Source organism: Uranotaenia lowii, chromosome 3 (assembly GCF_029784155.1).
Source record: "Uranotaenia lowii strain MFRU-FL chromosome 3, ASM2978415v1, whole genome shotgun sequence".
NCBI lineage: Eukaryota > Metazoa > Arthropoda > Insecta > Diptera > Culicidae > Uranotaenia > Uranotaenia lowii.
In genome coordinates, this window is record NC_073693.1 from 127,906,548 (window position 1) to 127,921,376 (window position 14,829).

Below are 14,829 nucleotides of genomic sequence, written 5' to 3' on the forward strand. Positions count from 1 at the left end.
AAGAGGACCGTCGTGATGTTGCTGTTTTGGGTCCCGAACACCTCCAGTACGTTGCACTCCGCACGCCGCCCCTGACATGGAGAACAGACGCGTACGAAGCCCCCTTACTCAGTCACATGCGACCAAAGCATCCACCGGGGTTGAGTACCCGATCTCCGCTAAGGTTGCTCGCACCCCAGCTAGCACCACGGAGAGGGAGAGAATCGGAGTTGCAGACAAGAGGTTATATGATCACTACCCGAAGGTTGGGTATATGGGGTCTCGAGTTGCACATTGTCTACCGTTTACTAGCCAAGGAACTCATAAAGCGCCAAAATTCGGTGCGGGGGCTACAATAAGGAGCATTTCAATCAATAGTTTGATCAGGTTTTTTCTCAAATTATCAACCGTTTTCAAGCAAGGACATATTGTTACTGCATTTCAAGCTAGTAAGCAATCATATTTGTCGAAAAACGGACGGATTGAACGGATGTGTTGAGAAAAACATTGGAAGGCTAACTTCCGTTATTTACGTTAAAAAAATAAATTTTTAAACTTTAATATCTCTGAGGATGAAATTTAATGAAGATTTCACAGTTACACAAAGATTTGGAATAAGAGCTATAGAAGATGTTTAAAAAAAATGCTTTCCGAATCTTCCTACCAATCTTCTTCATCTTCTGCTTGACAGTTGCCCAATATTTTTCGATAGGGCGGAATTGAGGGCAGTTGGGTGGGTTGATGTCTTTTTCGACTAAATCCACCCGTTGGCCCGATACCACTGTACAAACCTCTTAGCTGTAGTGGCAGCTTGCCAAATCTGGCAAAAACTTTACTGGTCCTTTGTGAGATCTTATGTACGAAAAAAAACACGGTTTTTAAGGCACTCCTCCTTGTACATTTCGGAGTCCATGGTCTTGTTTTTCACAAAAACCGGGGTTTTCCATCCGCAGATGCAATTACCTTGCCAGATCAAACACTTTCTTGCTAACTTATCGGCAAAAACGTCACCCCGACCAGTGGCTTTGTAAAATTTTTGGCCACGAAGCCGCCTTAAATCAGATTTCACGATTTTTGAACCAGATCACGTCGGGTTTTGACGTGGGTGTCCAAAATTAATTTTCGCCTAGTGGCTTCCATTACGTGAAACTTTATTGGATTGGAACAAAACGAATCGTTATGAAATTTTCAGCACTGAGAGAGGAAACATTTCCAAACAAAGCACTGTCAAAACACTCCAGATCCGACTACTGAAAGCGCTATGGTATAATAAACAGTGCGTCCAGATTTTGGATGATCCATGCTTTAGCACCGACCCATACCGCTTGATCAACTGTTTCGAGTTGCGTCGAATTGAGCCGTTTAGTTCCGCTCAAGATCATTTACCCTAGTCAATTAGTTACTCATGCGGACATCGATTCAGGCTAGTATTTTTTTTCTTTATTCCAAAGTCCCATAGAAAACTCTGTAAAATCAACAACCTTCAAAAAGCTAACTGGAAGTGATATAGGAATGTAATGGAACGTAATTTGGATGTAAAAGTTCCACTCAATTCAATAGAAGATATTGATTTGGCTGTAGAAAATTTGACAACTTCAATAGTCAATGCTACAACCGCTTCTTTACCCAAAGTGAAACATAAATTGAATCAACCTTTGATAGATGATGATCTTCAGTTTTAGATACGACTGAAAAACATTCGTCGATGCTAATATCAACGAATTAGATATTGCGACCTTCAAAAAGAGATGAAACGTCGATCAAATTTTATTCGTAATGAAAATTTTGCAAAAGCAGTAGAGGACATAAAACCCTACGAAGAGCTATTTTGGAATTAACTAAAATTGTAATAACCCGCAAAAGCCGATACTTTGAAAGATGGAGTTAAGCTACTTTTTCTTATGCAGAAACAGCTCAAAAATTAGCCCAACAAGTTGAGTCTACTCATAATTTTAATTTAAACGTTGTTTGTTTAATTGATACTTTAGTTTCCTTTGAACTTGATAATATATTTGGAAGTTCTTCCGAGACAAATATTGATGACCTTAAATCAATTTTCAAAAAAATTTAAAATATAAAAGTTCCAGGGTAAGATGGGAGCTTTTAAATTTTTATAAAAAGTTAACTGAAAATACTTTTAATATTTAATTCCAAATCTTCAATAAATATTTTCATTTGGCTTAGTTTTGCAATAAATGGAAAAATGCCAAAGTAACTCCAATTTTGAAACCTGGGAAAGTGCTTCAGAGTTTTCGACCAAAAAGTTTGTTTCCTTCTTTAAGTAAACTGTTTGAGAGAGTTATATTGAATAGAATGATGATTCACATTAATCAGAAATCTATGTTCCCTGATGAACAATTTGGTTTTCGTCATGGACATTCTACTACACATCATTGTGGTGGATATGAGTACAAATAAGCAGTTAGATAAAAATTAAATTATAATATTCAAATAAATCAAATAAATGAATGTGGTGGATATGAGTACAAATAAGCAGTTAGATAAAAATTAAATTATAATATTCAAATAACGTTTAAATCTGTTAGTAATAAATGATTATAAACGTTCTCTGGCAACACGGAATGTTATTTATCATTGGGCCTATGATTCGGTAACGCATTCATTGATCGAATTAGATGTGGGTGTCAGAAATTGAGCAGAATGAATCTTATTAAGGCGGTCTTGAAAGTCTGTGTGCGAGGAGAAAGGATGATGCAATCGAATGAAAAAAAACGGTCATTCTTTTGGCGTCTTTTGGGAAGAAAAGTTTGTGCGCGAGTGGATAAGATACATTAATGAGAAATTCCTTCTTCGGTCACCACAATGGCGTAAGTCATGCTCCCGGAATAAAGAAAATAAAAATGACAGGTTGATAAGTTAAAGTGTGGTTTATATAATGTGAAGAGTGGAAATATGTAATAAAAAAGAAAGTGTTTGGAAAGTTTAAGCCTGGCGATTAACAAGTGTTCTGATTTGGATGGAGATCATCTATATGTTTGACGACGGCTGCAAAATTCTGAGCTAAGTATTTTTTAGTTGTTTTTAAGAAATCAATATCTTATTCACTGCACCGATATACATATGTTTATATAAGTGAGCACAGGTAACGCCATGATTTTTCGGTATTTCCGGGAAACAAATAACAATTTATTCAAGTTAGATAATTCGAAAAATATCGATGAAAATTGAAAGGCAGAAAAAGGCCTATATTTTCTTGACTGGATAGTGGGTTCTATCTTCTAAACTTTGAATCTTGGAAAGTTTATACATATATCTTCACTTTAAGGCCATTGGTAGAATTCTAAAATCACTTTTGAAAATGGAACCTTTAATATAATGGTTTGTAAAAAGATTCTTAAAAGTTTCGAAAGCTTCCTCACTTTTGAACACTTTAATGAAAATTACTGTGTTCCAATTTTGTTAATTTATCCTGCTGATTAATCTTATTGATTTTTCAAAAAAAATATTTAAAAATTCATCAGAAAAAGTTGATTAAATTTAAAAAAATGTGTTTTTAACGCCTTTTGGAGTTATTGTCAATCTATGTTAGGAAGTTAACAAACCATTGACTACAAATTAAATTCATTAAAAAAATTGGGTGCAGATAAAAATCATGAAAATATCATCTGCATGGAAAAGCTTGTTCTTTATTTCTACTATTATCATTCTTCACCTTTAAAAAAAAATTATCAATCATAGAATGGATTACTTTATTTTGCAAACAAATTTTTTCATAAATATATAACAAAAAATAATCTATATATATAAAAAGCAATTTCTGTGGGTTTGTTTGTTTGTTTGTCCTCTATAGACTCAGCCGTCTTAAGAGCTAGCGAGCTGAAATTTGGCATGTATGTTCATTAGGACCAGGAATGATGAAAAATGTTTTCGGATGACCCCTTCTGAAGGGGGTCGTCCATACAAGACAAATATTGTTTCGCGATATTGACGTTATTTTTCGTCGGATTGTGATGAAAATTTGCACATGAGGGTTTTGAAAGACGAGCAATCGATTTCAGGCATTGCATTTTGGGTCAGGGGTCGGCAAAAGGGGTCGTCCATATTGACTGTTTATTGTTTTTGCGATATTGGCGTTATTATACATCAGATTGAGATGAAACTTTGCACATGGGAGTTATTAGGGACAAGCAATAGATTACGCTTATCCAAATTAAAGTCAGGGGTCGGCCAAAGGGGTCGTCCATATTAGCAATTCACTGTGAATGCGATATAATAGTTATTATACAACGGATTCAGATGGAAATTGGCACACGAGAGTTTTGAGGGACGGGTAATCGATTCCAGGTATTAAATTCAGTGTAAGAAGTCGGCAAAGGGGGTCGTCCATATTAACCTTTCCATATTTTTGCAATATTGTCGTTATTATACATAGAATTGGGATGAAAATTCAGGGACGGGCAATCGATTTCAGATGTCAAATGTTTTGCCAGGGGTCGACGAAAGGGGTCGTAGACATTTATTAAATTTCCACTGTTTTAAGTAATATTGACGTTATTATGCAATGGATTGCTCAGGAAATTTGCACACGGGAGTTTTGAGGGAAAGGTAATCGATTTCAGATATCAAAGATTGTATAAGAGGTCAGCAAAAGGGGTTTATTTTTTGACAATAATTGCGTTGCTATGCAACGATCGAGTCGAAATTTATACACGGTGGTTTTCGTCGCGGTCAATTGATTCAGGTTTTCAAATTAAGAAGCAGACGTCAGAAAAGTGATCGTCTAATATTTTTGCGATTATTACTTAACAATTTATGCGGCAGTGCATCTGGAAAAATGCTTGGCAATTGACTTTCATACAAACTGTTCATAACATATTCCAAGTTTAAAGCAAAACGGAGTTCGTATGGGATCAGCTAGTAAAATATAAATATAATAATATTATATAAATAAAGGATAGAATCCCAATTTGATATTCTATTAAATAATTAAGTTGGCCGGACTTAACGAATCGATAATTATATTTCTTACACAATACGCACCAAGGTTGAGCAACCATTTTAATCATCGACTGAAATTTAGCTGAAAGTATTATAAGTGAGCTGCACATTTTATAGTCTTCATAAATAAATTAATTAATTAATTAATTTATTTATTATTATTATTATTTATTATATTATCATTTATTAACGTAAAATTATAGAAAAACAACTTTAAAAAAAAATTGAAAATGGAATTATGAGTAATCATTTGAATACAAAGAAAAAAGAGAAATTCTGAACGTCCAATCCAGATTAACTTGATAAGTTACGTCACTAAATATAAGTAAGTACGTAAAAGTTTGAGGATTCTAATTTTTTATGTAGTTTGTTCTTGTATTTCATGTATTTTAATTGAAAAATGCCTTGAAAAGGGCAAGTCCTCATGGAAGTTTAAATGAGTTGAATTTAAAGACGATGTGAAGAGGACAAGTTCCCATAAAAGTTAAATAAGTTAAACTAAAATACGGCTTGCCAAGGACAAGTCCCCATAAAAGTTTGAATGAGTTGAACTAAAAGATGGCTTGCTAAGGACAAGTCCCCATGGAAGTTTTAATGAGATGAACTTAAAGACGGCTTGCTAAGGACAAGTCCCCATGGAAGATTGAGTATTTTGAACTAAAAGACGGCTTGCTAAGGACAAGTCCCCATGGAAGTTTTAATGAGAAGAACTAAAAGACGGCTTGCTAAGGACAAGTCCCCATGGAAGTTTTAGTGAGAAGAACTAAAAGACGGCTTGCTAAGGACAAGTCCCCATGGAAGTTTTAATGAGATGAACTAAAAGACGGCTTGCTAAGGACAAGTGCCCATGGAAGTTCGAGTATGTTAAACTAAAAGACGGCTTGCTAAGGACAAATCCCCATGGAAGTTTAAATGAGTTGAACTAAAAGACGGCTTGCTAAGGACAAGTCCCCATGGAAGTTTTAATGAGATGAACTAAAAGACGGCTTGCTAAGGACAAGTCCCCATGGAAGTTTGAATGAGTTGAACTATAAGAAGTCTTGCAGAGGACAAGTCCCGATTATTTAACCTAGAATCAACTTAAAACGGCATGCAAAGGATAAGTGAAATTTAGATGTTTAACGAATTCCATTTTGTAGAGATTGGACTGAAAGATGAATAACAGAAGACAAGACTTCATAGAAGCTCGAATAATTTAAACGACTTGCTGAGGACAATTTTTAATAATTTTCCGTAAACGAACTGAAAAATGATTATTTCTGTTTTATTTAATACCTGACAATTATTTTTATGATCATAAAATATTTATTCCAAGAATACATTTGTTCACCACAAATACTTCGAAAGTTGTACCCTACCATTTATCCATAAATTTGTAAAAGGACTACGACCACTTTATACGGCTTTCGTTTTGTAAATTTTTTGAACTAAGACCCGCAGTTGGACAATGATTAATTCTCATAAACTTAAATAAACTATAGCTCGTGTTAAAGTATTGAGATGTTTCACGGTTTAAAACATTCTCAAGATAAAATGAACCCAAACTGAACATTTGATATTCTATTAACCATAAGTAAAATCGTTTGAAATCTTTGATAAAGTTCTTAAATGAATAAAAATTTTCATTATCAAATATTAAAAAAAAAACTTTCTTCAGTGATGTTAGAAAATATTATGATGTTATCTATTCAAATTTCTAAAAAAAAAAGATATTAATTTTTTATAGCGTTGTATCTCGAAACAAGAATATTGCAAATGTTTGAATTCAGAAGAACAAAATCTTCCAAAATAGCTATTAAACATTGGTACCAAAAATACTGTTACAAAAAAATGGTTTACAATCTTCGTATAAAACTGTTTGAGCCATAGAAAATAAAATGTGATTGAGGGAGGAAAAGAAAACAGTTTCATCCAACTTTGTTTGCTTAGCGATTAAAAAAAAGGGATTTTCAAATGCTATGATAAAAAAAAATATATATTTTCAGTAGTAAAATTTAAAAAAAACCATTAATAATTGTTCAGAAACATGTTTAAAACCAAATGTGTACCCCGAACCTTTAAGAGTAGAGGAAAGGGCGAATGTGGTGGATATGAGTACAAATAAACAGTTAGATAAAAATTAAATTATAATATTCAATTAACGTTTAAATCTGTTAGTAATAAATGATTATAAACGTTCTCTGGCAACACGGAATGTTATTTATCATTGGGCCTATGATTCGGTAACGCATTCATTGATCGAATTAGATGTGGGTGTCAGAAATTGAGCAGAATGAATCTTATACCGTATTTGTTTATGCCGAGTGTTGCACTAGTGTTGCACTGGTGCACCACTAGGTGCTGTCAAACTGTTTGTTTATTCGGACGGTGTTGCACTGGTTTTGACCTGTCGGAGTTCTGCTTACGGACGGTGGCCCACCGATAATTTTGCCAGTGTTGCGAGAGAGCGTGTGAGTGAGCGAGGTAGCAATACACTGGCGAGGATTTGTGTTTGTTTTTATCGGGTATGGTGGAACACTCCACGAGTGGAGAAAACAAATACAGTATTATTAAGGCGGTCTTGAAAGTGTGTGTGCGAGGAGAAAGGATGATGCAATCGAATGAAAAAAAGCGGTCATTCTTTTGGCGTCTTTTGGGAAGAAAAGTTTGTGCGCGAGTGGATAAGATACATTAATGAGAAATTCCTTCTTCGGTCACCACAATCATATGTATAATAATATGATTAATGCTAGCAAATCTGAAGGTTATTCAACTGGTGTTGCTCTTCTAGATATTGAAAAAGCTTTTGACAGCTTTTGACTAGCCGAACTTTCAGTACATTTTGGGTTATTTCCCAAAGTAAATATTATTTTTATGATCTAAAACAATTGTAAAAAAGTCTTGAGACGTTTCATAATATTGAAATTTGAAATTTTCCATACAAATTTTGCAGCGGTCTCATTCGCATGAACATTTAGGAACACTTTTTTTTTCTATCATACATAGCTTATCAGAGAAGACAGAAAATCCAACCAGGAATGCCGCAAAGAGCAAATTCTTCCGAAAATAAACTACATCACTTAAAAGTAATGAATGAGCCCATCTCAATAACACAAAACTTCACCCGAGATGGTCGCACTAAATTCCGGTAGCCGAGTTGTCGTTTTGTAACATGTCTTTCGAGGTGCTGGTTGATCGTGCATACCGGCTGTCTCATTTTCATGCAATACGATGATTAAAAATGCTGCGCTAAAGAGACGAAAGAAGGCAGCAAAAGGCAGTAGTAGGTACATTGCTGCTATAAAGATGCATTCCGCCGTATCTCTCGCGCATCGTTTGCCTTCTTTTTTTTTTTTTGGTTAATTCATTCTTCCCGAAAGGTGTCTCATTCAGATTTCCTCTCCGGGTGATGACGACGTTCTGAATGGTGGTCACATTTGTGATTTAGGACCCTAGCTGGGTCAATTCGGCGGTCCGATGAAGCATAGCAGCAACCACAAACAAAAAAGGTAAACAAAAAGAGCAGTCGTTTAATCTTACATTAATTTTCGCAACCGACAACCGGGAGCGGTGTCTCGGAAAGGTGCAATTAAAACGTTTAGAGAATTGATGGCGTGTTTTTGATGGGGCGTTGGCGATTTTTTTTTCTCGTTTAAGGTCTGCGGAGCTTGTGATTTCGGGAATTCAGATCAATTTGAGTGCCTGCATGTGGGTTTCTGGGGTTGCGATAAAAAGAAATCGACTGCAATTTTTCGATAATTTAGGTTAATAAAGGAAGAATGCGAGTTTTTCGATTCGTTCCAAACTGGTTTCTGATAAAAGAATATGCAAAGGCGTGGAGAGATGAGAGAAAATGTGGAAGAATTCTTCGGATATTTGCAGAACTTTCAATGGAGGGTTTAAATATTTGAACTTTTTTACGTTATACATACAACGCATTTAAAAATATTTCATCTGGTAGTGGTGATACATCTATTTAAAGCAAATTTACTGGTTTTGGAAAAAAGTGGTAGTATTTTTTTCATTTTAGCACATTTTAAAATTTTGCCATGCAAATACATTTTCAAGACTTGTTCTTTAACAACACGTGTTGTAATATCGGATGCTGTGATGCAAAAAATAGCAATATTTTTTTCACGTACGACTGAAACAGAAACAGTGCTGTAAAAAATACAACTCCCAAAGATCTTGAACACATTTTTCCATGGTAAAATTTTGAAAATGTTAAATTTTCTACCACTTTTTCCCAACACCAGTGAACTTGCTCTTACAACACTTGTTCTATTTTCGTAGGCTGTGAAGCAGAAATAGCTTAATTTCTATCACGTTCGGCTGAAATAGAAACAGTGTTAAAAATTCAACGCCCAATGATCTTGAAAGCATTTTTGCGAGTAGAAATTTTCCTTGAATTACGATTTGTCATGCGAATCATTAACGACTACCCTGGTTCTTTTTGGAATATATGCATATAGATGATTGAGGTTGTAATCTTGTAGGATTTCGCTCAATATGCGATTGGAAATATATTTATATACGACTTGGCTAGTGAAGTAGACAATGTACAACTCGAGACCTCATACACCCAACCTTCGCGTAGTGGTCATATCACCTCTTGTCTGAAACTCCGATTCTCTACCTCCCCGTGGTGCTAGCTGGGGTGCGAGCAACCTTAGCGGAGATCGGGTACCCAACCCCGGTGGATGCTTTGGTCGCATGCAGAATGAGTTAGGGGGCTTCGTACGCGTCTGTTCTCCATGTCAGGGGTGGCGTGCGGAGTGCAACAGCGTCCTGGTGGTGTTCGGGACCCAAAGCAGCAACATCACGACGGTCCTCCTGCGAGATAGTGGGGTTAGCTGCGGGCCTTGCGAGCCTGTGACTACGAAAAACATAAGCAACGAACAACGAACAACAAATTTCGGATGGAAATCGGCAAAGACCCACGCGACGAAAAGAGACTAGCGATTGAAAACTTGGAACATGGAACTGCCGATCTCTAAATTTTGTATGCAGTACCCACGTGCTCTCCAACGAATTGAAGAGCCGCACATTCGACATCGAAGCGCTGCAGGAGGTATGCTGAAAGGGCTCCACGGTACGAACGTACCCAGATGGTCGTGTCATCTACCAGAGATGCGGCAACACACACGAGCTTGGAACAGCTTTTATAGTGATGGGAAAGATGCAAAAGCGCGTAATCGGGTGGTGGCCGATTAACTCACGAATGTGCCGGTTAAGAATCAAGGGCCGGTTCTTCAACATCAGCATCATCAACGTGCACAGCCCTCACCTCGGAAGTACCGGTGACGGCAAAGACGAATTTTACGCGCAGCTGGAGCGTGAATACGACCGTTGCCCAAAACATGATATCAAGATTGTCATCGGGGATTTCAACGCTCAGGTCGGCCAGGCGGAGGAATTCAAACCAACAATTGGAAGGTTCAGTGCGCACCAGCTGACCAACGAAAACGGCCTTAGACTTATAGATTTCGCCGCCCCCAAACGAATGGCCGTACGTAGTACCTTTTTCCAGGACCGCCTCCCACACAAGTACACCTGGAGATCACCGTACCAAACACAATCACAGATCGACCACGTTTTGATTGACAGCCGGCACTTCTCGGACATCATCGACGTCAGATCCTGTCGGGGCGCCAACATCGAGTCGGACATTATCTTGTGATGGTGAAGATGCGCCCAAAACTCTCCGTAATAAACAACAAGCGAAACCAGCGCCCGCCTCGTTTAAATATCGCGCGACTGAAGCAACCTGAGGTCGCGGCAGACTACGCGCAATTGGTCGAAGCAGCGCTGCCGGCAGAGGGCGAGCTAGACGAAGCCCCTCTCGAGGACTGTTGGGATACCACCAAGACAGCCATCAACAGTGCTGCGGAGAACGTCATCGGTTATGTGGAGCGATCTCGACGGAACGACTGGTTCGACGATGAGTGTAGGAGGGTGATGGACGAAGAGAATGCCGCGCGGGCGGCAGTAGTGCTAAGAGGCACCCGTCGAAATGTGGAAAATCACCGACAGCAGAAGAGGCAGTGAGTCCGAATTTTCCAGGAGAAAAAGCGCCGCCTGGAGGAGGAGGAGCTCGAGGAGCTGGAGCAGCTGCATCGTTCCCAAGAAACACGATAGTTCTATCAAAAACTCAACGCATCCCGCACAGGCTTCGTGCCGCAAGCCGAAATGTGCCAGGATAAGGACGGAGGCATCCTGACGGACAATCGTGAGGTGATCAAAAGGTGGAAGCAGCACTTCGATGAACACCTGAACGGCGCAAATGCAGGAGATCAAGACGGTGGGAGAAGGTACATCGCCGGCGTAGCCAACGACGAAGAGGAGCCACTCCCAACGATGAGTGGAGTTAAGGAAGCCATTCGCCAGCTGAATAGAAGCAAGTCGGCTGGGAAGGATGGCATCGCAGCTGAACTCATCAAAATGGGCCCGGACAGGTTGGCCGATTGCCTACACCGGTTGATAGTCCGGATCTGGGACATAGAACAGCTACCGGAGGAGTGGAAGGAGGGGGTAATATGCCCCATCTACAAGAAGGGCGACAAATTGGACTGTGAGAACTACCGAGCGATCACTGTCCTCAATGCCGCCTACAAAGTGTTGTCCCGAATCCTACTCCGCCGACTAACGCCACAAGCCAACAGATTCGTGGGAAGTCATCAGGCTGGCTTCATGGAGGGACGGTCAACGACGGACCAGATATTCACATTACGGCAAATCCTCCAAAAATGCCGGGAACACCAAGTTCTTACGCACCACGAGTGGTGGGCGAAATGCGGGGCACGATTTTCAACAGATCCAGTCAACTTATCTGCTTTGCCGATGACATTGATATAGTCGGCAGATCATCTGCGGCGGTGGGAGAGATCTACCGCAAACTGAAACGCGAAGCAGGAAGAATTGGGTTGATGATTAATACGTTCAAGACGAAGTATATGCTGGCCTGTGGATCCGAAACCGACCGAACCCGCTTGTCCAGTAATAACAAGGTCACGATCGACGGCGACGAGCTGGAGATAGTCGAAGACTTTGTCTATCTCGGCTCACTGGTGACCGCAGACAATGACACCAGCCGTGAGATCCGGAGGCGAATTATCAGCGGAAGTCGTGCCTACTATGGACTCCACAAGCAACTGCGGTCGAGAAGACTTAGCCTTCGCACGAAGTGTAACCTGTATACGACGCTCATTAGACCGGTTGTTCTCTACGGGCACGAGACATGGATATTGCTCGAGGAGGACCTGCGTACACTCAGAGTATTCGAGCGACGAGTGTTAAGAACCATCTTTGGCGGCGTACAGGAGAACGGAGTGTGGAGGCGAAGGATTAACCACGAGCTTGCGCGACTCTACGGCGAACCCAGTATCCAGAAGGTGGTGAAGGCTGGCCGGATACGCTGGGCGGGACATGTTACGAGAATGCCGGACGACTGTCCTGCAAAACAGGAGTTCGCTACGTATCCGGTAGAAACAAGACGAGCGGGGGCGCAACGAGCGAGGTGGTTAGACCGAGTGGAGCGTGATCTGGCGAACGTGGGGTGCTCGAGAAATTGGAGAACGGCCGCTATGAACCGAGTGAATTTTAGGAATTATGTTCGTCAAGTTATGTCGTGAGACGGAATACTATGTAAATAAAAATAAAACGATGATCATGTTTTTTACTCCTGACCTCAGTAAGGGTTTTAAAGCTTTTAGGTATTACGAAAAAGCAACCCTTTCCAAAATATTCAAAAATGAATGAAAAAAGTGATCAAAGTTCCCCCATTTTACGGTAAACAGGAAGATACCGTTTCTCGACATGCTTCTCACACGACAGGAGGATAAGACAAAAATAACAAGCTGATATAAAAAAACCTATCGCCAGTGGCCGCTTTTTGGACTATTTGTCAATTTATCCACTTCACCAGAAAATTAACGTCGCAAAAAACTTCACCAGTCCTGTTGATCGACTATCTTCGAAAGTAGATGAGAAAACCAAAATCGAATTGATGGATTCTCATCGCAAACTAAACAATTATCCTATTTAACTGTGACATAGGTTAATTAACAGTCGAATATTTTAAAAAAACAGGGGATTTGGTTGAAACTGAGCATTACAAATACTAATCCATCTCGTATATTCCTGGATTAACCGGCAAAATAGGGAAATTTTTAAAAACAAACTTTTCATCGATAAAGTTAGCTACGAAAACGATTTCTAAAATAAAGCGGATTTTTTTAAAAGTAAACGAACCGGTAAACATATCTTGCAATAACTGCGATTCTCAATATATTGAATTGACAACGAACACACTTAAGGAGGAATGGCCCTGAAAAACTTTGCCCAAGACCGTAACTTCGTATCTTATTATTCAAAAAAAAAAAAATTAGCTGTTAAACTGGGGTTTGTCTCCTGGAATTGAAAAACAATCAATTTAATTGACATCACTGCTGTCGTGAAGGTATTGCATGAAAAGTAGTTTTGCAATGCGGTGATGTCAAATGAATTTATTGTTCACAATGCAAAAAGACATGCCTGCATTAAGCACCTAATAACTTTTTTGCCCTATTACATACGAAGTTTCGACCTTCGTCAAAATTGTTAAGTGGATAATTTCTTTTAGAGATTTAATAAATTCACATAAAACCATCAACAGGCTCAGCTCCACAGAAGAAACCAAAACGATGTTGATATTTCAGTTAAAAATATTTAATTTCCCCAAGCCTAATTTTGTAAAGAATTTCGAGAATTTTCATGTATTTTTAATCGGAGTTTTGTCGCTTGGGGTAATCACCCCGATTCTTTTAAAAGAAAGGCGTCAAATAGTGGACAACTACCTGCGTCTCCTGGCTTGAACCAGCCTTAGCCATGATTATCCCCGAAGTTTTATGGCCTTTTAATAGTGGACATTTTTGGCAGTCGTATGTTTTATGGGGTGCGATTATGAGTTCCGGACACGCAAACTTAATTCAGGAACGTTGTTGATATCAAAGCCCGATAGTTGGGCGTGCTTTTTTCACCACCAGCCCAAACACTTTCCATTTCGTAAGTGTTTTCCATGTTTTATGCTTTTTTTATGAGGAAAGGATTGTGAACCAGCACAGTCATCTCACGATCGATGTCATAAAGTAGATTTTTTTTTGCTGCCCTAAGTGTGCCTACTCTTGGTGTAGGTACTTGGTGAATGGAATTACCTTTCCCGGGCAATTTATAGCAAATATCCATCCCATCTCCTATAAGAGTAAGTAGGTTCCTACCATTGATCGGGGTAGATTGCGCGTAACTCCAGGAGCCATGTACAAGCGATTAATATACAATGATTGCATGGTCTTCATATCAACGAACTCCTCTCGGTCCCGTTTAGCCAACCGTCTCTCGTAATCAACCTTGTCCATTCACAGACTGATGAGGCGATTGAAGCCGGTGTCCGGAGTCCGGGAGTTCATCATCAGCGCAAACTCAACTGCATGCTGGCTGCAGCATGCAACATCCCGACATCAGCCCATCTCGACCCATAGATGATGGCGCATGAACAGCGCAGAAAAAACGCCAGCAATGTAGAGTATGCGAGAAGATCTCCTTCTGATGGTTTCGTTTCGCTCCTTTCTTTCCCCATCAACGACGAACGTCTGCTTGCTGCTGGAGATGGTGATCTTCGATTGCGTCCTTCCATCTGCTCCATCAACCCAACCCGTTCTCCGATGTTCTTTCGATTCAGCCAGTACCTGTCCTGTGTTTGGCGTAAATCAAGGCACTTCCCCGTTCAATCAGAGCACGACGGCATGAAATAAAATAAAAATAAATTTATAATAATAATTGGAAATAGCTTCTGTATTCCGGATAATTTATAACGCGACGTTTTACATTATTACTCACTTGTTCGTTGTTGGGGCAGTCAGTTGGGTTCTGAAGATT

The 14,829-nt window shown here is 39.3% G+C and overlaps 1 protein-coding gene across 1 annotated transcript in view; it reads left to right on the top strand.

Moving 5' to 3' along the window:
- The window catches only part of LOC129752594 (putative ankyrin repeat protein RF_0381), a 53,875-nt gene extending 39,443 nt beyond the window's left edge, over positions 1-14,432 (top strand). The window contains exon 3 of the mRNA XM_055748369.1: positions 14,316-14,432. Coding sequence (XP_055604344.1) covers positions 14,316-14,432 — 117 coding nt within the window. The remainder of the gene's footprint in view (positions 1-14,315) is intronic.
- Positions 14,433-14,829: the final 397 nt, after the last annotated feature.